A 27,960-nucleotide genomic window follows, 5' to 3' on the forward strand; every position below is an offset into this window, starting at 1 on the left:
AGGAACGCGGTAATTATTCGAAATGGGTGCTGCTGAAGTATGCGAACTATGTTGTTGTGTTTGAATTTTCACGCTAAGCTAGATAATGCGATGGTATGAAATTTGCATTGCGGGTTGTTTGGCTATCCAATCACACGATGCTATTAAACATAGTTGAAACGCTTGAGCAGTTTTTTTTCTAATCAGATTGAAAGCAAATATTTATTAAGGCACATAGTTGAGAAATAAGCCTGATTGCTAATTGTTAATCGAAAATTCATCGCCTATTGTCTGGGTACCGTTTTATCTATGTGAATAATGTTCACTGGTTGTACAGCCATGTTGGGCGTCAAGAAGTTGGACAACCGGTCGACGCCAGTGCGAGCGAGTCGATCGAACGGATATCCCATGGCTCTTCGGTCCGGGTAGAGACGATCACGTACGCCGCAGTAAGAAGCCGCGTCGTTGCAGGTTCCAACCAGATCCTGTATAACGCGATCCTCCTCATAATCCGACACCATCACGAACAGATCTGTGGGAAAACCCTCGGGGAGACCCTTCGGAATCAGCATGTGTACTGGCCAACCGCAACCGCAGAAGTTGAAAGCCTCCTCGGCGGATGTTCCGGCTTCCGGTCGTTTGATATCCAGATTGCGGAAGGTTCGTTCGAATGGGATGGTGACGGTAGACTCGTGCGAGCGGCGCCGGATTCGGTTGGCTCCCGGACGAACTGCGAAAAGATTTTTTTTATGTTTCTAGTGAGGAATTAGAGTGAGGAAACAAAAACATTTACCGGCTACTAAAAACTTGTCGAGCTCTACCATAAACAAACGTTGATCTCGGAACAGCATCGGGGTGCCGCGTTCATCGTTGCGTGGCGCCATAAAAATCCGTACAAAGCCCATTCGCTGGGCTTCTGAATTGTTCTCTATCTCTATCGTGTAGATAAAAGGAGCGTGCTGGAGATGGGTGAATCTGGATTGAAAGTTAAAATGAAATTTAATAAAAGCTTGAATGATTTTTTAGATTTAATTTTTCCAAAGATTTCATGGAGTCAACGAATGATAAGAAAAAGGCTAGGAGCGGAGAGGACTAAACTATTTAGCCTAATTTGCCTGCAGTTTTCGTTTAGTTCTCTTTAAGACATTAGCTCTAAGTCAGGGCTTGGTTTTCATTGAAAGTACAATGCAGCGTCGTAAATATTATGTTGTGTGCCAAACTATTTCAGCAAAATAGTTCATAGTAATTGGAAAAGTTCATCTTCTCCGAATGCAAATAGTTTCAAGCATTGTTTTCGAGTAGACGCTCGAAAGTGGGCCAGTTGTGGCCATTGTCGGCAACAATAGTAGCTGTGGTTGGTGAAGTTCGTAGAAGTTTCCATCCGAAGAGAATGTAACTTAAAGCGGAGCGGCATGTCGGAACGGTAATCGCCTTAATTGAATTGAAAGCTGTCCGTCAGGGCTCATTAACAATTGGTTCCTATGTTGCAGTTACGGATGGAATGTTACTTTTTTTTGGCAACGAGTTGCGATGGAGAATTTTCCGACAACATTAGTGGAGCAAAACTTTGAAATGTCTCTATCACTATGCGCTTGATTTACATAAATGATGCAGAAAACAGATCGACGCCCTCAAATAAACACATTCTGCAGCATAAATAGTTCAAATGTAAATTGGCTATCATTGTTGGTGAATATGTGTTTTTCATGTGAAGAGCGATAACAATTGCAGCGAAAATAGCTGTAACATGCCTTTGCAGCTGATACGACAAAAGGACATTTGAATAAAAACTTTTCCGTTATGCAACAGCAGATAGATTTACCCGATTTGAATGGTGTAACCGGCAATTGCAAACAAAAGTCGCATCTCACGTACCGAAACCACAAAAACAGATCTAGAGAAATTTTGTTCAGTTCCCATAATCGGGCCGGTGTGCGATGCAAAACAACAACTTGTACACATTTACACATGGCATGACTTTAGTCGTCACCCGAGCTCTGATCGATGTATAATTTAATTCAATTTGTATCAATATTGCTGTTGGAGTTGTTTGCTTCGGGTTCCGTTTTTATTGGAAGATAATTTTTTATCACACTGAATGTTCATATTTTGATTTGAACCTTTTGCTCTGTTTGCTTTGGGACACGGTTGAGATAAAAAATAACTTCCCGTTTATCAATCAATCAGATTGGAATGGAATTGCCCCTGTCAAAACAAATTATGACCTTCGTTATGGCGGATTCATTCTTCCTTTTCGCCGTCACTAGGCACACTACACAAAGGGGGCTGGTGAAAATTTCATCACTTACCTAGCAAACACGTTTCCCCGCGGCACAAAGTCCATTCCGCGGGATAAATCTACATCTGACTGTTGCCAGAAGGTGTGCAGCGTGTTGGCCGGGGCTCCTTCCGACTGTACGGCTATTTTGGTAACCGAGATTTCCTCGAAAGTGAGCTGGAATTGAGACAGGATTTGAATTTAATTTTCTCGGAAAAACATCTTTTTGCTCTTGGTTTTTTGTCGGTTGTACTTTGAAAGTATATAATGAATAAGGCTTTAGCGAATATTGAAGTGTGCGTGGATTATAAGAGTAAATAATAATCGGAAAACTGAAAAAAAAATGGTAGAAAAACGGGGAAAATAAAAAAAAATATGTGTAAAAAATGGTATGACTGAAATCACTGGAAAGGCAAACTTCAACATTTCAACTTTCTAACGGGAAGTTGCCAAGATTTTGTGATCAGAAGACTGTCAGTTCCTTTGTTATTGACGTTGCTCTATTCACAGATCGCAAAACAGTGTGTTATCAAGCATCAGAAAATTAATATTTTGCAATCCGGCGATTCAAAGACCTGAAAACTCTAAATACATATTTCACTATAATGTTCCATAATCGGCGCATAAAAATCAATATATTCAAAGATTTCGAGATCTTAAATTTTAAGATGTCCACATTCTGTGATACTCAGGTTTTGCAAAATCTATGGTCACAAGACCTTGCGATACCTAATTACTAAGATCTTAAGAAAAAAAAATCTAGTTCCAAGATAAGAAAATTTCAAAATCCTGCGATGCTAAGCAAGCTTGTTATTCTCCTCAATATATAGAAAAACCGGAGGTAAAATCACTGCGCACTCCCTCTCCAGCATGAGTGCTACGTGTAGCAATTTTTTGTACCACCCTTCTATCTTCTGCTTCATGGGGTGCTGCTGCCGCTCGCAGAAAAAAATATCACACTTGCTACTCACACCACAGCTGAGCGTAACAAGAGTGAATCACTCTAGTGAGAATATACAGAAGTTCACCGCGGTGTGAACTGATGAGATAATACAACAGAGACAACTTGCGTTTTCTTTGATTTTTAATTTGAAAAATGTATACTAGATTTACTCGAAATATTGGGCGTAATTTATTATGACGAAAACGACGTGTTGTGGTGTACACTCACAACGTAAGGAGGATGGCGCAGAGAGTGTACCAACTTCGATACTTATTTACTCGCATTCTGACGACGATGTCAGCGCATCTTAGGCTTGATTTGAATGTATTCAAAATCGCTAGAAGAGATTTTTTCATCGCTGGTGCATAAACCGAGTATAAGGGTTCAGGGAGAAATTTGAATCTAGAGCTCTATAGTAATATTCTAGAGAAAAACGTTCTTCCACAAAGTTGTTATATATGATGAAGCGCTCATATAAAAATTATATTTGGTTTCTGTGCATCATACAGATCATTTCAATCTGTATTCCGAAGAAAAACGGTTGAAATATTTGTTTCATTTGTGTGGAATCACTTCTCTTCCTGAGTCGGAAGGGATGTTGAACCATCATTGATTGTATCTTGTACTTAAAAATCATCACTTTTAAAATTTGGTTCCATTTCCTTGAACACTTTTTGAGTTATGTAGAAATTTGTGCTTCATTTGTATGAAAGGGTGTAGAACCCCCATAGAAATATTTCTGGCTCCCAAAAACTTCCTGATGTCAAATTTTGTTCCATTTGCTTGATTTGTTCTCGAGGGGAGGGGGGGTTCCCCTTCCAGAGTACAAAGGAGTGTCGAACCACTATAAAACATTTCTTGCCCCCGAGAACTTCCACATGTCGAATTGGATTCCGTTAGGTAGGGGTGTCGAACCACCATTGAAATATTTCTTACTCCCAAAAATCTGCCATGCCAAATTCGATTCCATTTGATTAATTAGTTCTCGAGTTATGCTAAATTTTTACAGACTCTCTCACCCCCTTCTAGAGTAGGGAGGAGTGTCGAACCAATATGAAAACATTTATTGTTCCCATAAACCTTCACATGTCAAATTTGACTCCATTTGCTTGAGTTATGCAAAAATTTGTGTTTTATTTGTATGGAAACCCTCCATTCCAGAGGAGGAAGGAGTGTTGAACCACCGCACAGTGGGGAATCGCTGGCCATCGACCCAAAAATGAAAATGCGAATTTCATTTCAATTGTATTTTTCCTATAGTTGTATACTATTGAAGTGTCAGAATACAAATTTTTAGAGCAATACGACGAAATTTGAATTTTCTATGATTTTTCAAAGTGTAATGAGTCAGCGTTTTTTGCCGTTTTTCTTGAAAAAAATGCAATGTTGCGAAATTTGCTGGAGCCTCAAGGGTAACTTGTATCTTGATGACGTCTAAGGATAAGTTGTCTGTAAAATAGTGGAGAATAAATCCTCATCGTTGGATAATGTATAATCTAATTGAAATACTCAAAAAAAAAATAGGTGGAATCAAAAAATTTCGTATTTTTTGCATAAAACAGCGTTTTAAGTTTAGACGGCAGGGTTTGGCATTATTGGCACTAGTTTTAAACGATTGCTTAGAAAAAATGCTTTCAAAAGCATCTAGTTCGATCCTGCGCAGAGTTGCGCAGAGTACCCTTCTTTCGAAGAGAAACAACAAGTGTTCGGCACATATAGGATTTAAAAAATGTAATTTTGAATTGCACACTGCAAACAGTCAACAGAATAATAAATGGCTCGTATTAGTCTGATAATAACAACGTTTTCAAACCTGTTTCAGTATGATTAATTACACTGTTTTCATATTAACAAGTTTAACCCATCGATATTCCGATATTTAACGCAGTATCAAAAACTAATCATTGTTTATGTTTCGTATCACCAGCACTGAGTACCAAAATCATAATTTAAGTTTGTATCATACCAGTCACTAGTAGAAACAATCGTGTAAACACAAACCATGACATAATAAATCGCCTGATAATTTCTACGGAACAAATAGTGAATTATTATTTTGATGTTAGAAACTGCATTTTGAAAACTCTTCTTGAAGATATTAAAACTGTATTCAAAATGAACACAAAAATGAAGATAAAGTTGGAAGTGAATGAAAAGAAGAATGTTATCGCAATTTGATATAGTCACCTGGAAAAAACCAAGCCAAAGTAATTACCATCCGAAGCATATTTTCCAATTGATATTTTTTTTTCTTAATAGCTGAATAGTATTTTTTTGTTTTTTATGACATATGAAAGTCTTTCAAGCATCATGCATTGTGTTCTCCAAAAAATTGAAACCGACGTAAAATTTTCCTCATATAATATATATGAAAAACATGAAAATTCCCCTGGTGTCAAAAATACACATTTTCATGCAAAAATAACATCAAATTCGGACTCAGCGTCCCAAAATTATAAAAAAAAACATGTGTTTTCCATTATTTGAAGACATTTTTTTGCTTGGCCAGCATTTGTATGGAGTCGCCCCACTGTGCACCGTTGAAGCATTTCTTGTTCCCAGAAACCTCCACATACCATATTTGATTCAATTTTCAAAATTTTTTTGCAAAAAAACCTTGAGCTATGCAGAAATTTGTATAGACCTTCCCCTCCTCTTCCAGAGTAGGAAGGGTGTCATATCATTATGGAAACTTATCCATTTACTTCATTAGCTTTCGAGTTATGCGAAAACTTTTGTTTCATTTGTATGGGAACCCTCCCTTCTAGAGCAGGGAAAGGTGTCAAATTGCCAAAGAAATATTTCTTGCTTTTTTAAACATTTACACACCAAGTTTTGTTCTATTTGGTCGATTAAGTCTCGAGTTATGCAGAAATTCGTGTTTCATTTGTATGGGAGCCCTTCCTTCCCGAAGGAAGAGGGGTATCAAACTATCATAAGAAACCTTCCCAAACCTCTACATACAAATTATCACGCCAATCGGCTTAGTCATTTCCAAGTCTGTATTGATCAGACAGACAGACAGACAGAAATATATTTTTCTATGTATAGATATTTTATTTTGAAAAATTCATATCTTTAGAGCCAGTTGAATGATTTTCGATCCTTTCGAAAAAAATCAAGGTCATTATTTCTACGACACAACCAAAGTGAGTGACTATTTTACGCTATGTTAATCACATTTTAGACTAAATACAGTTTTCCTTTGAAAAAGGCCACCAAAACAGCCGAAACGTCGGACAATTAGACTAGAGTGTCGTGTATTTCTTCCAGTAAGACTGAGAAAGCCAAAAGACAGAACAACCATTGCATTATTTCTAGTTTTAATAACAAATACCGATAAATCAAATTATATTAATATAATTATTTTTGTCACATTTTCTAATTGAATTTACTCAAATATAAAAATTTGAAATGTTTTAAAGTTTCTCTATACACAGTCAGATGTGTCCTTCTATATGTTTAGTAAAACAAATTAAAAGCACAAACAAATCAAAAGGGCATATTTTTTCATGAAAACATCAATAACTTTGAGTAGAATTGAGATATTTTTGATGTAAGCATTGCGAATTATTTGTCTTGAAAAGCCGTACAAGTCGTTTAAAGACAGGTTTTTGATGTAAAAATTGAAATAAAAATATTAGAGCGGAAAAATGTTTATTCAGTATAATTTGGTTTTGTTTAAAGATAGAGAAAAACCTTTTTCTACAAAGTTGCTTAAAATTAACGGGGCTATAACAGTGTACAACTTTTTTTTATCTGCAAAGGTACAAAAGTAAGATACCTTATTTCTCCGAAAATATGAACTTCTTTTCGATAATTTTTTAAATAAGTGACTGTATAACAACTTATATAACTCGTATAACAACTTCGTAGCAGAAAGTTTTTCTCTAGAATATTTCTATCGAGCTCTAGATTCAAATATTCCTCCAAATTTGGATTCTGGACCATTGTGCAGTGTGAGAGCAGCTGCTTTCGCCGTTAAAAATATTCTTTTACACGTTAGTGATTCTCTGAGGAGAAACAACAAGCCTAATGCTATTGAGATTTTGAGAATTTTAAGTTCTAACATGCTTAGATCTTAGGATTAAGCTTGTAATTTCTCCTTAGAGAATTAGTAACGTGTAGGACAAACAACTGTTTTCACACTGGTGGGCAAAGCGTGGCTCTTGCTTGAAGAGAGCAGCGAATCGTGTGTATATGAGTAGCTTTCAAAAAAAAAAAAAAAGAAAACACCGCGATGGAATCTGAAATCTTTCTGGGGAGATAATAAACTGATGTGAGGTTTTTACGCATAACCACTACACAACAGAGCTCACTGCTGTGCTTTCACTTTGTGCCCCTTAAGTATACATCAAATGAGGGAAGCATCTAGGCAGAAAAAAAGATTGCGTCATTGGCTTTGCATCTTGACACTAAAAAAATAAAATAAATCCAGCCGCCCGGCACGCGTGTTTGCTCTTCGAATGCTACCGAATTTATTTCGGCAGTGCGTACCGCGGTGTATTTCTGTGATTCTCCTTAGCATGATTCAGCACTCTTGTTTCGCTTAGCTGCGATGCACAGTGCAACATCCCATAGACAAAAATCAAAAAAGTGAATTTCTTATTGAACCAATTCTATATGTTTATACGTTTTATACACATTTGAGACATATTGTAATGATATTAATATCCTCGTAAGTCCACCAATACGTTTCACGGTGCTCCCACAGACCGTTATTATAAAAAAAAAATGCACCAAAGAATCTGAGTACACCATTCGATTCGTTATGGCGTCCAGAATTTTTGGTCAAACATCATCGTATGTTACATTTTTGAGTAATGCCCTTTTGAAGATCGTGAAGTACCAAAAAGTGATATAAAAACGACGAAATACTTATTGTATAGCACGTCTTTCAACCACCATTTTGTGGAATAACTTCTAAAATAGTTTCTACACACTCCAAGGGTAATATTTCAGGACATTAACAATAGAGGAAAGAAACTCGAAAAATTGTGATCGTTATAGATTTGACTGTGAAAAATTTATTTAATGTACTCAATGTCTTCAGCGAAATTGTTTCATAGAACAAGGCCTGACATTTGACGTTTTCGGTTTTTCGATCAATCTACCTAACAGTTATATGAAAAAAAAAAACATTTTTTCTTATTTTCAATATACCAGATTGCTTACTTCAGCAAAGTTGTGGAAAATTTAAAAGAAAAACAGTTGTTGAATGCTGCGATGTCCTATCTGTTCTTTGGACACGACAAAATAGAGTTTTTTAGTAGAACATCCCTCCTTAAAATCAAAAACAATGACGTTTACAAAGTCTAGAGCAAAGCTTAGTTGGATGAATAAAATCTTAGAACATTTTGCATTGTTTTGACCACCATAGACAAAATTATAAACAAAAAAACTAATTTCAAGGAGGGGTGTTCCACAAAAAACTCTATTTTGCCGAAGGAAGCAATCTGGTATATTGGTAATTAGAAAAAATATTTCTTTTATATAACTGCTAGGTTGATTGATCGAAAAACCGAAAACGCCAAAAGTAAGGCCTTGTTCTATGAAACAATTGCTGAAGACATTGATTACATAAAATTAATTATTCACAGTCAAATCTAAAACAATCACAATTTTTCGAGTTTAGACCACTCACAGTGGTTTGAAATAGTAATGTCGCGAACTTAATTCTGTAGTGTCTAAGTGCTTCACTTTAGGACTATAGTGTCTTCGGAGCAACTGCTTGTATTGAAATTGCCTTAAAAAAACTTAACTTTCGTATGACAATGTTCGTAAATTCAGTTTTTTGCTTCCAACTTTTTTGTTTGAATTTTTTTCTAAACATAATGTTCTAGAGAATTTTAGGCCTTATCATGTTCTAAGAATTTTACAAAGGCACTATGCTGAGATTCCTTTTGGTTTGATAGATATAAGCAATTTCAACAATAATTTACTCTATTTTCTCTTGCGGATTGGAGAAAAAGGGGGACGCCCGAAAGCTTACACTTACCACCATTTTGAAGCTTTAGATTAGTACTATAAAATGGTGGAAAGGTTACTCGTCCGACTCGTCACAATTGAGAGAACGAGCGTTAAACATTTGTGTTGTTTCGCATATTTTGCCTTTAGCATAACGAGATATCATCACAATAGCACGCTTTTGAACGTTTTGTGTATGTATATACGATTGAATAAAGAAAAAAATACTCTAGAACATTGTGTTTAGCAAAAAATTTAAACAAAAAAGTTAGAAGCAAAAAAATTGAATTTTCGGACATTGTCATACGAAAGTTAAGTTTTTTCTAAAACTGCAATACCTAGAGAAAAACTCTTGTTAGCAAAGTTGTTTGTAATAAAATTATCTACAACTTTGCTGAAGACAACTTGGAGTTAAATGCAGAAACAAAAATTACAAATTTTATTCTAGCCATAGTAGGCTATGACTGTTGTTGCATAACACCATAATGTGAGCAATTTCAATACAAGCAATTGCTCCGAAGACACTATAGTCCTAAAGTGAAGCACTTAGACACTACAGAATTAAGTTCGCGACATTACTGTTTTTAACCACTTTGCACTGTGCACTGTGGGATTTTCAAATAAATCTTTCCTCTAATTGTTAATGTGTGTGTGTGTGTGTGTGTGTGTGTGTGTGTGTGTGTTTTTACAATTCTTTTCTCACTGGCCGGCAGTGCTTTTATGGAAAAAACCTATCTGCATCTTTTTCTATTTAAAGCTGATTTTTTTTATTGAATTTTTAATATATTACATAATACAGTGATGCAAATATTTTCAGCGCTGGAGATGAAAGGTGACAGCTCTAGTGTTCATCCAACGACCCATTTCAAGAATGCCTGGTAATACACGTACATTCCGAGATCGTCTTCATAAACACTAAGCCCCGCATGAATACGTTGTTATGTCTTTTGGACATAACATTCCTCGAATTGTTAATGTCCTAAAATATTACCCTTGGAATGTGCAGAAACTATTTTGGAAGTTATTTCATTAAATGGTGGTTGAAAGACGTGCTATAAAATATTTCGTCGTTTTTACATCACTTTTTGTACTTCACGACCTTCAAAAGGGCATTACTCAAAAATGTACCGTACGATGATTTTGAAATTTTGACCAGAGATTCTGGACGTTATAACGAATCGAATGGTGTACTCAGATTCTTTGGTGCATTTTTTTATAATAACGGTCTGTGGGAGCACCGTGCACCGTCGACTACTTTTTAGAAGGTAATCTTACTGGGCATCGAAGTATACTGAAAGATTTTGAAATTAATCCAATTGTAGAGAACGAAGACTGAATGGAATCTAGACTAAACCTTGATATACCATCGCACGGTGGTCCAATAAGGCAAAAAGTGGAACTTAATTCCATAGCGCCTTTCACCTTCATTCTAGCTTAATAGTGTCTTCGGAGTAATTGTTTGTACGAATGACCCGCATAATCGCAAATTATCAAAGAATATGAAAAGTTTACTATACTAAAAATGAAAAAATTGCTTTGTTGTGTTAGGAGATAGAAGAATAGTTTATTTGGCAAAGTTGTAGAAAATTCAAAAATATGAAACTTTATTGAACAAATGAAAATCCTACCTTTTTTCGGTACAAAGTTATAATGTATATAATTAAATAAGTTTTAAAAGTAAGTTTTTTGTACCTAACTTTTGTTAGTTGCATTTTACACAAAAGTGTAATACGGAAGAATGGTTGGGGCACACAAAACACAAATTTTTTTTCGATAGCTTTAAGAACGTATAGGTTAAAAAGGGGCAAGTGGAATCATGATGTCAATACATTTTCTTGAGGTTAAGCTGAAGTACTATAAACTCATTCAGGTTCCAAATGTCCCAATCTACCCATAATAGAGTACGGCGAGCATATATTACAGTAGGTTTTCATATATCCAAAATACTAACTTTTTTGTGTTATGAGATATAGGAATGGTTTATTCGGCAAAGTTTTAGAACGTGCAAAAATTAGAAACTTTGTTTAAAAAACAAAATTCCTATCTTCATTGGGTACAGAGTTACAGAGTATTTTATGTAAAAGTTACTTGAAAGTTAGTTTTTTTTACATTTTACAAGAAAACGTTGTTCTAAAGAAGCATTTGGACATACAAAACACACGTTTTTGTTGAAGAACACACAACTCCAGGACTTTTCCTCACAAAGTTATAGCACATTTCAGCATATTATTTTGATAACTGAATCCTCTTGTCAATTGCTATGGAACTGTAAAGCTTTGCACAGTCGTAGACGACAGTTTTTCAACAAGGGTTTTTAAACCCTTCTGAAATATGGTTAGAAAATCCAAATAGGGTAGTTAAATTCATAACAAAACTCATACCAGATTGGGGTAATTCGCGCACCGGTGCAGAAAACCAGGAGTGAACCAAAATAATAGCCCGGAGGTTCGAATCCCCACAAAAAAAGCATATTCCAAATGAGGGAGCATTTAGGTAGGAAACTAAATTGCGTTGTTTGCTTTGAATCTTGATATGAAAAAAAAAACAGCATGTTTGCTCTACGAATTATATCGATTTTATCTTCCCAGTGCGTACCGCGGTGTAATTCTGTGTATTCTCCTTAGAGTGATCAACCACCCTTGTTTTGCTCAGCTACGATGTAAGCAGCAAGTGTATTATTTTTTATGCGAGCAGCAGAAACACAGTACAAAGCAGAAAACTTTGTACTCATTTTGGGCAAAAAATGAGCGGTGAATATTCTCTCTGCTCTTTCCACATATTGAGAAGAATAACAAGCCGCCAGGATACAATGAAATCAAATAAATCCAGACTCACCAACTAAAGGATGCCAATGTCGCAATATTTCAATGTTACCCAAACTTTATTTTATTGAATTATCTATAACCTGAAATTCAATATAATAAAGTTTGGGTAACATTGAAATATTGCGACATTGGCATCCTTTGGTTTGTGGATGCATTGAATTATCTATATCCTGAAATAGTTATGTCACAAAATATCAAAAAATTGGTCGCAGTGACGAAAATACCCAACACTTAAAAAAAATAATCCTGAAATACGTTTATCCTATTATACAAAATGATTTGGAACTTGTGGATACCGAGACTTTAAAATGCCTGTATTAACATTCCAGAGTCATAATTTCAGAATTAGAATATTTCATGAATTGAAAACCATAAGCGCCTCAGATTTCCAGATCTCTAGATACTGAGATCTTGGCTACCATAAGACAAACATGGATTAAAAGATGTCATGAATAATAACTCTTATATTCCAAAAATTCAGAAGGTTTTAGATTACAAGATTCAAAAACCTTAAACATAAGAGAATGATATTTTAAGAATTCGTGAATATTTGCATCTAAGAATCCAACAAGCTTTCAAAAACTCAAGAATTCCAAAAGTTACGATAATTTGTTTTATAAATATCTAAATTGCTAACACTTTTCGAAATACCAATGCATTATGGTTCTGTTATGGAGTCAACTCACCTGCCGCGCGGTGTACGGCGCCAGCTTGATCTTGTGCTCCTGGAACATATCATCGATGAAAGCATGCCAGCGGTAGAAGACGGGATCACGCATGGCGGTCGCAACGTCGCCCATCACTCCGAACGACTCCAGATGACGGTGGTCCGGATCGTGCGTGTACGACAGAAAGACGTGCCCAGCATTGTGCATATCCCCGTACAGTTGCCGGTTCGGGGACAGCGTAGAAGACTCGACAATATTCCCGAGAATGTCGATGCCCTTCTCTTCGTCCAGCGAAATTCGATTACCGGATTCGTCCACCACGTAGCCCTGGTGGATGGCTTCGTAGATACGGTCGATCCAGCGTTCCACGTCCGATACGTCCTGCTTAATTTGGTCGGCTTCTCGGTTCAGATCCTTGATCATTGCGTTGTTTACGCGTCCAGGCCAGGTTCGGCTTGCCACCAGTGAGTCCAACTTCGGAAAGTAACCTTCGGCAATCGGCTCTCGCAGGTTGTTCAAACGTTTGACTCTCTGCAATCGGTTGCAGAACCGTTCGAAGTTATACCGAGCAACCAACTGCGAGTGCATGTAGTAGAACAGCTCTCCGCGACGGTCTTTGTCCACAATGGATCGATTGGAGGCATCGAACGGGTACACAAGGTGCCAGTGCCAATGATGCAGGTTAACGCCGATATCCTCCCGGAAGTACCACAGGCGATGTTCTTCATCCAGATCGGACGCGGTGAAGTCTTTCGGTATGACGATTGGCATTCGCATTCCCTCTGGAACTACGGTTGCTTCCTCGCGAACCTGTTCGAACACCTTGGAATCGACGTACTTATCCGGGAAAACCTCAACAATTGACGGTAGGTCCAGGTCTTTGGTATCCTTCCGATGGAGCAGTGCCACCGAGAAAGCGTAGTTAAACAGATACGGGTTGATTCGGTCCCGCGCAAACACGGCGCAGCTCTGCAAGTCGTCGATGTTACGCATTCCTGTGGGTGCATTGGACGAAAAGAGTGGGCTTTTGATTAGATTGAAATTGGTATGACTTTGATTTGATTTGGTATCCGATGCGGCACGTGTTCTTCTACCACACTGAGCGTTTAATTCCGAATGCTAGTGAGCAAACGTGACACAGAAAGCGATACCAGGATAATCTAATATCCTTTTCTTGCATCAAGGCATGGAATGGAAAAAAAAATGATAGCAGTGGATGAAAAGAATCGCGCTTTGCGAACCAACTGCAGATTGTATATTGACAGTGAGTGTGTTTGCTCTGCATAGCTGGGTGTATGTTTTATAATATGTCAGCTCTTGGAAGTATTTTAGTTTGTTGTCGTCAAATTGTACAGGCTCTGTACAAATGTTGGAAGATATCAAGGAACGTGATCTTCTGTACAAGCTGGGTTGACTTTTGCTTCCTGTTTGATTAGTTCACGCTTGGTTTGTTTTAAAAAAGTATTGCTTCTTCGAAGATTGAGCAGAATGGTGCGCTCTCGTATTAAAAAAGATTTATAATGTACGACATAATAATACAACGGTAAGTCGGTGCCGACATTGGAACACATTGCAGGAGTTTTCTTGGCATGTCGGTGTAACCTGGTAAACTTTGGTCCAAGGGAAAAAGGGAAATAGGAGAAGAGAAAAATGTATGTCAGTAACTACAAAGGATGCTACTTGATCTGGGAAACATTTTTCCACTCAGGTACTTTTACTGTGTTACGCTATATTCATCGCATCAGTTGCATCCATATTGCATTACTTTGATTTTTTCTTTGAAGAGAATTCCACTGTGCTTCGAAATTTCACAACAATTGACTTGGGGATTAGAGTTAAAAAGTTTTATTGTTTATCTCTGGTGGAAAAAAAATCATTCACTTCAATTTGTTACATCTCGTCCGAATCGTTCCGGAGTGAGATGTTTGCTTCCGGCATGGGCGGACAGCAGATTAACGACCGAACAAAACAAACAAAAATGAACGCTATCTTGGCGAGCATCTACGAATTTTGTTCTCTCTGCTACTGTGCTGAGCGGTGTCTCCTTCTTTTGACCTAGGAGTGATTTTTTTCGTTTCGCAAAATTTACTACTTGCTTCTTTACAACATGATAACAACAGCTCATTTGCTAATGAAGAAGTACGTGGTACGTACAGCAACAACAAAGTCATTTACCAGCACAAGTCTTGTTTTGTTACATATACTATATAGGTACTGTTCCGTTGGCTATGGCGTTACTGAAAGTAGACATTTGTTCTTGCTCTCGAGATTTATTTACAAGAGAGTAGTTTTTGTCTGTTCCTTATACTATCTGCAGCATTCTTGTATATGGGTCATTCCATACGAAGTGACCACGAAAAAGCATAAACTTGGACACGACCATCACAGCAGATTTTGCTCAAAGTTGGGAGAATTATTCATCTACTGTCACTTTGGAAAAATCCCAAATTTGGTGTCGATTGGAATACCCCGCTCTGTGGGACCCCCCTGTTTATTGCAAAGTCACGCATTTTTTGTTCAAAATCTCTTTCTTCTTTTTCGTACAATTCATAGACGTAAGATGTCCGAAAAATACTGATAGATGATTTTTGAAGAAAATAAACCAAGAAATCCAGAAAAATATAAGTTTTGGCCGGAAGTGTTGCCAGATAAATTATTTTTGTATTTGAAAACTAAATTTACATTTTTCGGCAAATGTAGCCATTTTTATTCTAAATTTGATAATTTCATCGTGTTCCTTGGAAAATTTCACACAAGAAACGACTATCATCCCGAGGTAATATGAGCCAATCTAGAGTTATAAGATTTTTACGAAAAAAGTTGTAAATTTCGTAATTATTTTTTTTTACAATTTATAGACGTAAGACACCCGAAAAATAGTGATAGGTGAATTTTGAAAAAAAATAAACCAAGGAATCCAGAAAAATTAGAATTTATTTATTTATTCATTTATCTGTTTGTACAGTCAACATGTAGAAACAACCCCAATGACTAAAACTAGAACTAAAGTTAACAAGTAAGAACTAGCTTAAACAGACAACACTCTCAAAAAGTTATTTCTAATTACACGTCTAGACAAATTAAAATCGAAACATTCAAAACAATTGTCGAAAACGCGACACATACATTTCATCGGTTCGTGCATCCCGTAGTTCGTCCTGGATCTGCCTGTGCTAAGAAACGTATGGGACCGAAGAGCACGTCTACGGGTGTTTACGTCTAGACGACTGAGAAGCTCGGGGCAATCTATATTAGAAGTTAGCAAGTCGCTGATAAATCAGGCTTTAGCGACATCTCTTCTGACGTCGAGAGCATCCAGATGTATTAACCTGCAGCGCTCAGTATATCTAGGAAGGTAATTCCGGTCACGCCACGGTAAATGACGCAGCGCAAAACGTACGAACTTCCGTTGAACCGCCTCGATTCGATTGATTTCGTTTTGGTAATATGGCGCCCATACGACGGCTCGAGTACTCGAGCGTTGACCGTACTAAAGCTCAATATAGAGCCTTCAAGCAGTACACATCCTGGAAGTATTTGCCAAATCGGAAGATGAATCCTAACTGAGATGATGGTTTCGAAACAACGTATGACACTTGATTTTTGAACGTAAGTGAAGAATCTAGAAGTACTCCCAGGTCTTTCACGGTGCCCTCGCGTTTTATCACAGTGCCGCTTAAGATGTAGTCGGTATAGGCTAGCTGTCGCTTACGCCAAAAGGATATCACAGAGCATTTGGAAGCATTGAGGACCATTCGATTCGTCTCGCACCAAGCCGCAAAGACGTTCAGTTCATTTTGGAGAAAGAGGGCATCACTTGGTTTTTCAATAACATAGTAAAGTTTCAAATCATCAGCGTAAGATTTATTCTGGCATTTCAGAACGTGGCTTACATCGTCCATTTACAACAGAAACAAGAATGGTCCGAGATGGCTACCTTGTGGAACGCCGGATTTCACTTGGAATGGGAACGAAACATGATCACCTATTTTAACGGAAGTGTTTCTGTTAGTCAGGTACGAGCGCAGCCAAGAAAGAAGACTACCGCCAATGCCTAATATTTCAAATTTAGCCAAAGCAATTTCATGATCCATTTAGTCGAATGCAGCAGAAAGATCTGTGTAAATTGCATCCACCTGCGACCCTTTTTCCATATGCCGTACGATGAAAGAGGTGAATGATACAAGGTTAGTGGTAGTGGAGCGTTTCGGAACTATCAAAAGCTCAGAACTATCAGCTCGAAAAGCTTTGACGAAGCACACAAGGTGGCAATTCCTCGATAATTTGAAACATCCTTTTACATCCTTTTTAGTGAACCGGGAAGACAAAAAGTTTTTCCAGCAGCTTGGGAAGACACCATGAGTAAGCGAAGAATTGAAAATCACTGCTAACGGGGATGCAAGAGCATAGATACAGTTTTTGAGGACAACGGCTGGAACACCATCCGGGCCAACACTGTAAGAATTTTTCAAACGTTTGGCTGCTGTAATAATAACATCCCTAGTTATCGAGTGGTGAGGACCAATATCTGGGAAAACAGGAACATTCGCAGTAGCGCTGATGATAGCATCGGAGCTGGCTGGTACATCCAGGAAAACGCTGCTAAATTGTTCGTGAAAAAGAGAGGCTATTTCCTCTATGGTAGAAGCCTCGCGATTGCCATTTCGCATACATGTAGGAAGACCAGTTTCCTTCCTCTGAATACTAACATAGCGCCAGAATCCTTTCGGCTTCCGTCTCAGATCATGTTGCAAACGATTAAGGTGTGCATTGAACAACTGTTTGTTTATACTCCTGTACTGAGTATTGACGTCGCAGTTCGAGTTTTACTGTATTTTTTCAGCGCCTTTCTTTTGTTTTTATTTTTTAAGTCGTTTAAGGTAAGAGGTGGCCCAAGCGGGATAACGTTGCTCATTTGTAAACTTCTTCGGAACAAACTGATCAATGGCATACAGTAGCACGTTACAGAGAGTAGAAGCGGCTAGGTTGACATCATGATCTCGAATAAACTCGTCTCAGGCAACTCCCATGAGAAAGGAGTTCATCTCATCATAATTGGCTTTGCTGAAGTCATAATTAACTGTTTTCGCGATTTGATGCAAGAGCGGATGGCCAGCAAAACACCGCCCCCTGAACGATTATCACTATTAGTTGGGGTTCGGTCCTCTCTGTATACAGCATACGACTCATCGAACAGTTGATTCGACACCGTATTGGCATTTAACCAGGTTTCCGTGAAGGCGTAGATGTCGTAGCAGGAATCAGAGCACGCAAGCTTGTATTCGATTAGAGAGCAATTAATTCCTCCGACGTTCTGGTAATACATCAGCAAGTCGGACGAGACGGATGAGCGAGTTCGAGTGTCAGATCTCATGGAGTGGTTCCGTAACTCCAATTGTGTAACATTGCTGGAAACATATCTGATGTTATGTGGCTGGTTGTGAACAGGAATATTAAGCGGATACTCGCCGTGGTTGGAGATTTGGAAGACTCCCTCTCCACACCTTAAAACAGGATCGGAACGACTCTGGTGAACGAAGGCGGCAGTGGGCAGGACTATGACAGAGGGATTGCGAGCTTCCATAATGCTGTATACAATGCGTTCTGACTTCCGGGTAGAAGTAGGTGATGCTCTGCTGATACCGGCAGCGATGTCATGATTCCGGAAACTCGGTAGGGTGGTTTGATGATGAGACAGAATAACGTTCGGGAATGAAGGAATATTGTCGAGCTCGGGAAAATTCGTAGTCACCTGAGTGCGGGAAACTTCAAGTTGGAAGACCTCGTTCTCACCACTAGCCACAGGGTCGAGACGACTTTGACTAACGAACGCTGCAGTGGGCGCGACTGGGTTAGGGGAGTCAGAGGCTTCCAAAATGCTATTCACGGTGCGTCTCAGCTTAACTGGAGAATCGGCTGTCAAACCTCGTTTGTTACAGGTGTCTGAGCTGAATCGGAAACCAGCACTAGGGATCCAAAAAGGGCTGGCGTAGTGGAGGCAGCTGGAGTGTCGGTTAAGGACCCGTGGGCGTAAGATACTGAGTGTGTGTGTTGAGGGGTAACCATACTGTGGTCTTAGCTTGGGAATTATTAAATTCTCTAAATAGTATTCCTTGAGGCCAAGTATTGGGGCTCAAAGCTACATCTTTGAATTCCAGCGGAACACCGACTTTAAATGAAATAAAGTTGAGCGTCTTAGGGTCGAGACCTTTCTTGACCAATGAGACCAGTTCAACGGTGTCGCAAGATTTCAGACCATCGCGTGCGAGTTTTTCAACAATATCAACACTGACAGTTGGGTGGAAACGGGAAAGATATATCCAAAACAAAACAGGCTTTTGATCGGTCAGGAGCGGCTCGATGTCTTTAACCGCTCTTACACCAGTATGGTCTATATAGGGTGTGGCAATGATATCATAGTTGTACTGGTACATGTGTAAAATTGCTATGATGTTATTTACACTACCGTTGCTAGGAAAGGCACTACGTCATACCAATGTTTTTAATTTTATTTTCTTGCATTGCTGTTGTGTAGTGATAAGGAAATTTGAATATAATGCTGCAAAAATCAAGATTTTCGGAAGAGCCCAAGTGTACAGTGTTGTGCTGTGGCATTTCTGCCTATAGTGTTAACAGTTAACAGTTGCGTTGAATCCCGAAGAAACAATAACAAAATATTTGCGCCCTTAAAGATGCGAAAGATGCGTTTTGAAAACATTGCGAGCTGCATTGTTTTAATAATGTTATTGCGAAGATGCTAATAGAAAACAGGTACGCACTCAAAAAAGTGGAAGAGGTTGTTCATAAGAAACGACCGCAAGGTTAACGTAGAATTACGACAGCCTGTCTTATGTCAATGATTTTTTGCAATAGTTTTGGAAATACACTCGATTAGGGTTAATCATTTTAATGGTGTGAACCGATATATTTTTCCGTGTTTCGTATATTATTTTTGCTTTAATGGAATGGAATGGAATAACTGGAAAGATAGGTGTGACTAAATTATTTCCAGTTATACCATTCTACAACGTTCGAAAAAAATTACATCTCATTCATTCTGGCTCAGAGCAATTATTCGATAAGCTCCACCTTTATTTTTAGTTTTCAAGTTTTTCCTCAGTTTCGTAGCACGGATGTACAAAAATGATTTCTTGTGGACATTCTGTCGAGCCGGACCGATAGCACTCTCATGAAGGCAACAAAATAACATGTATTGTTTCGTGTTGCGCGGCTTGGAAGGAAAAAATGTTTCCTTCCCCGTGTCGCATGGAAGCAGATTATTGCGTGTTTGATACTGCCGACGGTAGACATTAGTATGAAGGTGGAAATTCTGCTGTGATGTCGAGCAATAACCGTCTTCTTCAAGACGTTACATCCATGTTAATGAAGTGTTTAAATTTTCTAAAACGGACTCATCACCGTAAGCAGAACTTTTCTGTTTGGGATCGGATTTGTTTCGCATATACCGCTTGTGATGCCCAGTATCAATGAATTGAATATACATCACACTGCTGCGCAATTGCAGCAGCATCAAACTGCAATCAAAGTTGCAGTCCAGTAATAACCATTCATTATGCTCTTCCAAATACATTTAGTAACCTTGAAAAAGGCTGGTTGCTGCAGTTGCAAATTTCATTCAACTATCGCATAAATGCTTCATGGTCCAGAAAGCACGCGATATCCGCTCTGACATAGATTTTTCGCACGTTGTGGAATGGGATAACTGCAAAAATTGTTTCCAGTTATACCATTCTACAACGTTCGAAAAAAAAAAATTAAAAGAAGGTTGTATGCAAAGCCACGACCGCAAGGTTGAAGTAGAATACTTTTACAAGAAAGATAACCCGGCTGCTTGCGTGTCAGTCATTATTTCTAGCAAATAAACGTTGACCGTTCATTGGCAGTATTGTAATTTCTTTTTGTTTGATATTTTGAATGAAGTTCATTGAATATTTTTAAATTTTGTGCAAATGAGAAGTTGAAGTGCTGCCGAATTGTAATATGCACATTCAATACGACATCATTATTCGGGAACGGAACAAAGGCTACGGTTATGCAGAACGCGAATGCAGGCGCGATGCGATTCGCCTTACCGTGGTGAAATGTACAGCTCTTTTCAAGGCGAAGTAGAGCTATACATTTCAACACATTTCGTCTTGCGTTCTGCATGACCGTAGCCAAACACTAAGCGACGCAAACACGTAATAATAGTCAGAGTATTTATGTTGATGAAGATAATTAACTTTGGATTATAGCGCAAAACGAGAAAATATCAACTCTTCAAATATTCATTTGTGTTCCTCAAATTTGAGTTGTTCAATTTAATATCCGATGAAATGTCTGTTTATTATCTGATGAAGCTCTTATATAGGCCAAATGATGCATTCCCAATTTACTAGGTCCATAACTCTGCCGACCGTGCTTGGCAATGCGACCAACCAGAGGTCGAATTTTGTGTTTTGACAAGGCTCAAGAATTTTCAATAGTACAATAGTTCGAATGATAAAATTGCAATTTTATGCATTTGGTTGGAATCGTAGAAGATTTTCTAATCGATTGCTGCAAAAACGAAGGAAATTCATCGAAAACTAACCGATATATTAGCATTTGAAATTTTTCTCACTTTTTTCAGTTTTAGATTTTCATTTCACATCTCTATGTAGCCGAGCTTCCTGAGAGAAGTATCCTACTTCAAAATTAAATCTTCATTAATTCATTTGTTGTCCTTATAAGTACAATTATTCAATTTATCATAGGATGTATATCATAGGATGTGTTTATCTTACATCTCTGTGTTACCTTGACAGTGAGGACTAAGGCGCACGGTCAAACACAATAAGAAAGGTGTTTTCACATTGAAAACTAGACACGGCTTTACTGAAGGAAGTGTTGGCAAATGCATCTACCGCTAATACCGCTGCTATCATACGAAAGCGCGTCGTTTCATGTGGGGAATATGAACAACGAAAAATTACGCGCGTCTAAGCATAACCCGAACTGTTTCGCCGTGCTGCTTCCACTTACTTCCACATCGGCCTCAGGGAAGTACCGGCTGCATCTGCATCTACCGCTGAGGCTGTCACTATACTGCTATTGGTACCAAAAGCTATTAACTCTTCAAATAAGTGTTTTATTTGTTCTTGAAAGAACAATTGTTCAATTCAAAATTGGATTTACGCAATCGCATCTCTGTAATATTACCGACAATAATATTTTTCTGAAAAAAATGATACAACTTTCCCATTAGGCCTCTGTCATTATAGACGCGAAAAACGACGCGAACCGATTCGCTCGGCGGTAGGTTAATGTACAGCCATCAGTAGAGCTGTACATTAACCTACGGCCGAACGAATCGGTTCGCGCCGCTTTTCGCGTCTACTATGGCAGAGGCCTTAGAGAAAGTTGCTGGCTGATGTATTCACTTCATGCAAGCCTGCTGCTGCTACCACACTGAAACAGCATTTTAGTGAAAGGAGTGTCGTTGCATCAGCTGACCCTGCTACTATCGATGCTGATATACCCACTGCAACAGCTATGCTATGCATAGCCATGCCACAGTTGTGGCCGCTATCCGCTATCGATGGTACCCACTGCACTGCTCCCGCTGCTGCTAAGGGAGGACTGCTGTTGTCGCTGTTCAGAGCTATTATGAGCGGCGTCGACTAAAACAGGCTCTTATATAGGGATGAAAATAGGAATGATTTATTTTACGTACGTGGTGGAATGATATAACTTGAAAAATATGTGTGACTTCATTCTGGCTCAGAGCGATCATTTGATAAGCTCCACCTCTTTTTTCAGTTTCTAAAGTTTTTCCCCAGTTTCGTAGCACGTTTGTACAAAAATGATAACTTGTGGACATTCTGTCGAGCCGGACCGATAGCACTCTCATTGAAGCAACAAAATAACATGTTTTGTGTCGTGTTGCGCAGCTTGATTGAAGAAAATGTTCCCGTTCCCGTGTCGCATGGAAGCAGATTATTACGTGTTTGATATTGCCGATGGTAGACATGAGCTGCTGTGATGTTAAACTTTAACCGTCTTCTACAAGACGTTACACCCTTGGTAATTATTTTTTTATTCTCGCTTATTTTCCGTCGGTCTAGTTCCGCCACTGTTGTGGCCAATCACCGACGCCCAGGGAGGCGACTCCACACCCAGGACCCTAACTCACGACCCGTTTATTAACGGACCGGCGCCAACGGCTTTACTTCCTCAACGGCTTTACTTCCGATGGAAGAGGATTTTTCGCCTCAGAAAATCTCCCGGTGTCGGCTAGGATTGAATCTAGACCAGTTGGGTTGGTTGTGAGTGGATCACGCCACCTCACAACCATCGACACCTATGTCGGCGGTGGGATTCAAACCCAGGCGTCGAGCGTGGTTGGCGGAGACGTTACCAACCACACTAGGCCCTTGGTAATGTAGAGTTGTGAATTTTCTAAAATAGACTCAGTATCGTGAGCAGAACGTGCTGACTGTTGTACATTTGCAGCAGCATTAAACCTCAGTTGCAGTTTATTGATAACCATTCAATATGCTCTTCAAAATACATTTAGTAGCTTTGAAAAAGGCCGATTGCTGCAATTGCAATTTTCATTCAATTATTGCATGAATGCTTCATAGTCAGATAGCGTGCAATATCCGCTCTGACATAAAAATTGTTTCGAATGCTGTGGAATGATATACCTAACTTGAAAAATATGTGTGACTTAATCATTTCCAGTTATACCATACACTACAACGTTCGAAAAAAAAATACATCTCTTCATTCTGGCTCAGAGCGATCATTTGATAAGCTCCACCTCTTTTTTCAGTTTCTAAAGTTTTTCCCCAGTTTCGTAGCACGTTTGTACAAAAATGGTTTCTTGTGGAAATTCTGTCGAGCCGGACCGATAGCACTCTCATTGAAGCAACAAAATAACATGTTTTGTGCCGTGTTGCGCAGCTTGGTTGAAAAAAATGTTCCCGTCCCCGTGTCGTATGAAAGCAGATTATTGCGTGTTTGACATTGCCGATGGTAGACATGAGTATGAAGGTCAAAATTCTGCTGAGGTATCAAAATATAACCGTTTTAATTAAAGACGCAAGAGCGTAAGTGCTGCATTTCTGTTATCTGCTGCTATTCAGCACGAGAACAAGTGTAAATTATAACCGGTCCTTCTCAGGGCCACCAACACGTTCTTGAGGCAATGTTGAATTTTCCCTCGCTTGCAAATGCTGAAATTCGCGGTTTTCCGTTACACACGATGAAAAATTTTAACTACTTCAATCACATAGTTGAAGAGCACCATTATATTTCACAACAGTAACAACACTGGCAAGTTTGTTCAATTATCATCATTCCGGATAACCATTCGCCGATGATTCTGGATCTCCCGTTTTCTCTAGTAGAATTGCCTGCCATTTCCAATAATTCTGCAGCTACCGAAAACTCCATAACAGCCGCCAGATAGACAGGTGCTTAAGTATCAACGCGCCCAGAACGATCAGCCAGAAATTGAAACCCGGCTTTTCTTTCTTCTTCACGATCAGCAACCAACGTCCGTGTGGTATTGGCACAATCATGAAATGAATTATACATAAAACAAAAAGCGCGCGTTCTTAGTCAACTAGGTATATTCTGTCGACCTTGTTAGGGAAAGAAGCATTGTGCGACCAATCAGAGGTCGACATTTGCGTTTCGACAAGGCTTGACAATTTTCAATAGTACAATCGTTCGAACAATCAGCTTATAACTTTCTGCATTTGGACGGGTGCTTGGTTGATTTTCCAATCGATTACTGCAAAAATAACGAAAATCGGTTGGAAACTGACTGAGTTTGAAACGGTTGAAAATGGACAATTTTTGTGACGCTCTCGATGTTTTTGGTTTTTGAAATTGGATCCCTGTGATGAAATTGGTCCCCTGTATATGTTGCCGTAAGACGTAATTCTACGTCAAAATGTGAAATATTTTCCGCTTCTTTAAAACAGAATCATTCTAGCCTTCCCATCTACTCGAAGACCTCCGCATAAAAAACATCTGGCCAACCAACGTGAAACGCTCTATGACCGTTCCTCAGTCCTAATTCAATTGAACGGCAAATACCAAGTAAAAAATATTGATTTAGATTGAGTACCGCATTTCTTTACTACCTAAAAAAATAATAGGTGGTTTATTGCAGACCTCTGAACAGGCAGCAATTTCTACGTAAATCAATGCATCTGATACTGAAATGCTGTGATATAGAAGAATCTAAACCAAAGATAAAAGCTCAAGCAAACAGAAGTGATTTAGCATTTCTTCAATAAATAAAAATGCCATCATGTTATCAAATTGTTTTGAACATAAGATATATCCGAAAACAATATGTGACATTAAAAATTTCAAAATGATATTGCGGTTCAAGTACAGTATTCATCGCAAAAAGCAGGTATTTTTTATCAAAAATTAATAAAAATTAGTAGAACGTTTACAGTGCTTTTCTTTAGACTATTCAGGAAATGATTTTCGTAAACAATATTAGTAAAATAAGCATAAATGTTAAAACTTATGAGTTATCTCCATAAGAGCAAGTGAAAACTTTTGCGGTATGACGTCACAGCTGTTCGTTCGGTCGTTGCTTTGATTGTTCGACTAGCCAACACAATCTTACATACACTTCTTCCACACCCTATATACCGTGCTGGATCGAAATCCGTACACCTAAGCACATGATAATCTTCGACGGTCAATAAAAAATCAAGAAATCACATATTGCTTTAAACTGACTTGTTTACTTATAGGTCTACTTATATTTTATCACTATTTTCAAGCAAAATTATGAAAATCACTCCGAAACTCGAAAAAATCATGTTCAAATAGAACATGTTTTGAATCGAAATCCGTACACAGTTTGTTGTCTGAATCAAAACCCGTACACGTTTGAATCGAAATCCGCACACACGCGATATAGACTGGATCAAAGTCCATACAGCAATGAATCACAAAAATGAACAGTTTTTATTTATAATTTATTTAAATTTACGATTAAATATATTCTGAGGATCAATTGGTTCCTAAAGTTTCACACGGTTTTCTAATTTTTTATATCAGCTAAAATAGTGCAATTTTCGTAGCGTTTCGTTGCGGCACCCCTTGTCGTATTTACCGGAACGCCGGATCCTCTCGAAGCTTCCCGGTACGACTTTCCTTTGCGCACCTCAGTCACAGCTCTTTCGAAATTGTTTGCCGTTTATATTTATACTTGTTTTCTTCCATTATATGCTGAAAACAAGAAGAAAGTTCAACAATATATTCATGATACACACGCTGTACGGATTTTGATTCAAGCAATTAACAAGGATCAAAATCCGTACGGCACAGTTTTTGTAGAATAAATACAATTTACACTATTTACCATTCAACATGCAGCTCGAAAATAACAAAGACTTACCTTTTCCATAAATTTCAAAAAGATTCACAGAGTAAAACACTTATATCCCACTTGAAAAACGTTTTTATATGAAGAACGTTTCCTCAGTAAATTCTCTAACGATACAACGCAATGACAACTGAAACCGGTACACGATTGATTTTTCATTTTTAATATTTTTATTTCATGGCCTACTGGCGTATAGTTCAATTTAACAGAAGGCCAACAGCTCAACGGAAATGTACATGTAACTATCATATGAATTTTCATTTTTATAATTAAGCATTATGTTTGAACTTTTTAAACTGATGAAAAACATCAAGGTGTACGGATTTCGATACTGTACGGGTTTCGATCCAGCACGGTAAACCATACTGCTCTTACACCACATGCTGGATTATTCGGAGTCTCAAATTCCCCGCGGCGGCGTTTCGAGGGACGATCACGAAAATTTTCCGGCAACGGAGTTGCGGAGTTAACTCTGTCAGCAAGCTTGGCAGCTTGTTTGTTGTTCTTCACTATTTCGCCATTGAGTTCCGAAATACTGCTAATTTGTTTCCCAACGAGCGAGGAAATAACACTTCCAAGCGACACGACAGCGTCTTGAAACGTGTAACCTTTATCAGCTTAACACACTCGTCACACATCCAGAACAAGTTGTTTTTCTCAAGAAGAATTTTGACGAATGGACCATTCAGATTAGCGTATCGTTCGTGACAAACTTGGTCGCAGAATCCCATGCATTCAATAAAATCGTCACTATTTTTCTCGGTTTTCGCACAGCGATCACAAGCGGTAGAATCATTCATTTTGCAGAATATTTCAATGCGTTTCAATTTTACGAGACTCAGAACGGCGGTAGTTATTCTCACATCAAAGAACATTACGCACAATAATTACACAGAATTACACGCACAATAATTACACAGACATTACGATGTAATATGACAAAACAAGTTAGTTTTAAGTTTATATAGTTTATATAGTTAGTTTTAAGGTTATAGGCTTCTGAGCTCCACAACGATTTATCAGCTCTTATAATTTACAAGTTTATTCACACACTAACACGTTACGTGGAACTGAATATTTCTTATTATGGTCTCGTCTAAAAATCTAAACACTAAAATGGTAAAAGGTGAAAAAAGGTCCACTCAAAGGGCTAACCAGATTTCTTTAAACTAGGAGTTGTGAAAAATCGCATTAAAAACCAAGAGTCGAAACAGCTGTCAGTTTCCTATGCAATAGGTTCTCATAAATCACCGTCATTTTACCAATAAAACACACAATCCTGTCGAGGTAAGCTGCCGAAAGAACTAAACGAGCTTTGAAAGGGGACCGAAAATAAATCTCTTCCAGCCCAAGTTGACATTTAGCCGAAAAATATAGAAACCATCTCTAGCCTTACTCACCCATAAAGATGTCAATCAACCGGGCAGCGATCTTTCGGTGGCGAGGAATAAACAGCGAAAACTGCTCCTGCCTTCCGAGGGACATCGGAATGCGTAGGTCGGGCAGCGCAATACTGCGCACCGGGATGCGTTCCTCCGCCTGGTCTCCGAATCGGTTCTGAATTTCCGGCCCGATCGGCCGGTACCGGTCGGTTAGATAGTTATCCGGCAAATCGAAGATAGCCTTGCCCTTGCCCATGAAGATTGGCTCGCGGGGGCGGTCGTACAGGAGCAGAAGGTTTTTCTTGTGGGTCATCTTGGTGGCTATTAATAAAACTTCACTTCACGAAACGATACTAGAACGTAAACTGTCGTTCGCAGGCTGGCAATTACTGCTTTTTATAGCCACTGCTTCGTGCTGTCGTACGTCGACGTTGACCGTGGTCAGGGGGCCAGCTCTGTGACGTTCTGTGTTTATCGCAGGTCACTTGTGGGTTCACTGTCTTATCCGGACCT

General features: G+C 38.6%; 2 protein-coding genes across 4 annotated transcripts in view; one reads left to right on the plus strand and one right to left on the minus strand.

Annotated features, from left to right (window-relative positions):
* Positions 1 to 27,960, plus strand: part of LOC129733885 (tachykinin-like peptides receptor 86C) — a 230,652-nt gene that overhangs the window by 106,884 nt on the left and 95,808 nt on the right. The window lies entirely within an intron of this gene.
* Positions 39 to 27,784, minus strand: LOC129733886 (phenoloxidase 2). The gene is made up of 5 exons (XM_055695467.1): positions 27,466 to 27,784; positions 12,679 to 13,655; positions 2,289 to 2,434; positions 773 to 954; positions 39 to 709 (listed from the first exon to the last, which is right to left on the minus strand). Exons 1-5 carry the CDS (start codon positions 27,758 to 27,760, stop codon positions 264 to 266), a joined length of 2,046 nt encoding a protein of 681 aa, XP_055551442.1. The 5' UTR covers positions 27,761 to 27,784; the 3' UTR covers positions 39 to 263.

The sequence above is a fragment of the Wyeomyia smithii genome, chromosome 1 (genome assembly GCF_029784165.1).
Source record: "Wyeomyia smithii strain HCP4-BCI-WySm-NY-G18 chromosome 1, ASM2978416v1, whole genome shotgun sequence".
Classification (NCBI taxonomy): Eukaryota; Metazoa; Arthropoda; class Insecta; order Diptera; family Culicidae; genus Wyeomyia; species Wyeomyia smithii.

Coding starts and splice junctions, on each gene's coding strand:
- LOC129733886 (XM_055695467.1), bottom strand. CDS start 27,760: ATGACCCACAAGAAAAACCTTCTGCTCCTGTACGACCGCCCCCGCGAG. Junction 13,656..27,465: donor GTTGATTGACATCTTTATGG/GTGAGTAAGGCT, acceptor ATGCACCCACAG/GAATGCGTAACATCGACGAC. Junction 710..772: donor CGACAAGTTTTTAGTAGCCG/GTAAATGTTTTT, acceptor ATCTTTTCGCAG/TTCGTCCGGGAGCCAACCGA.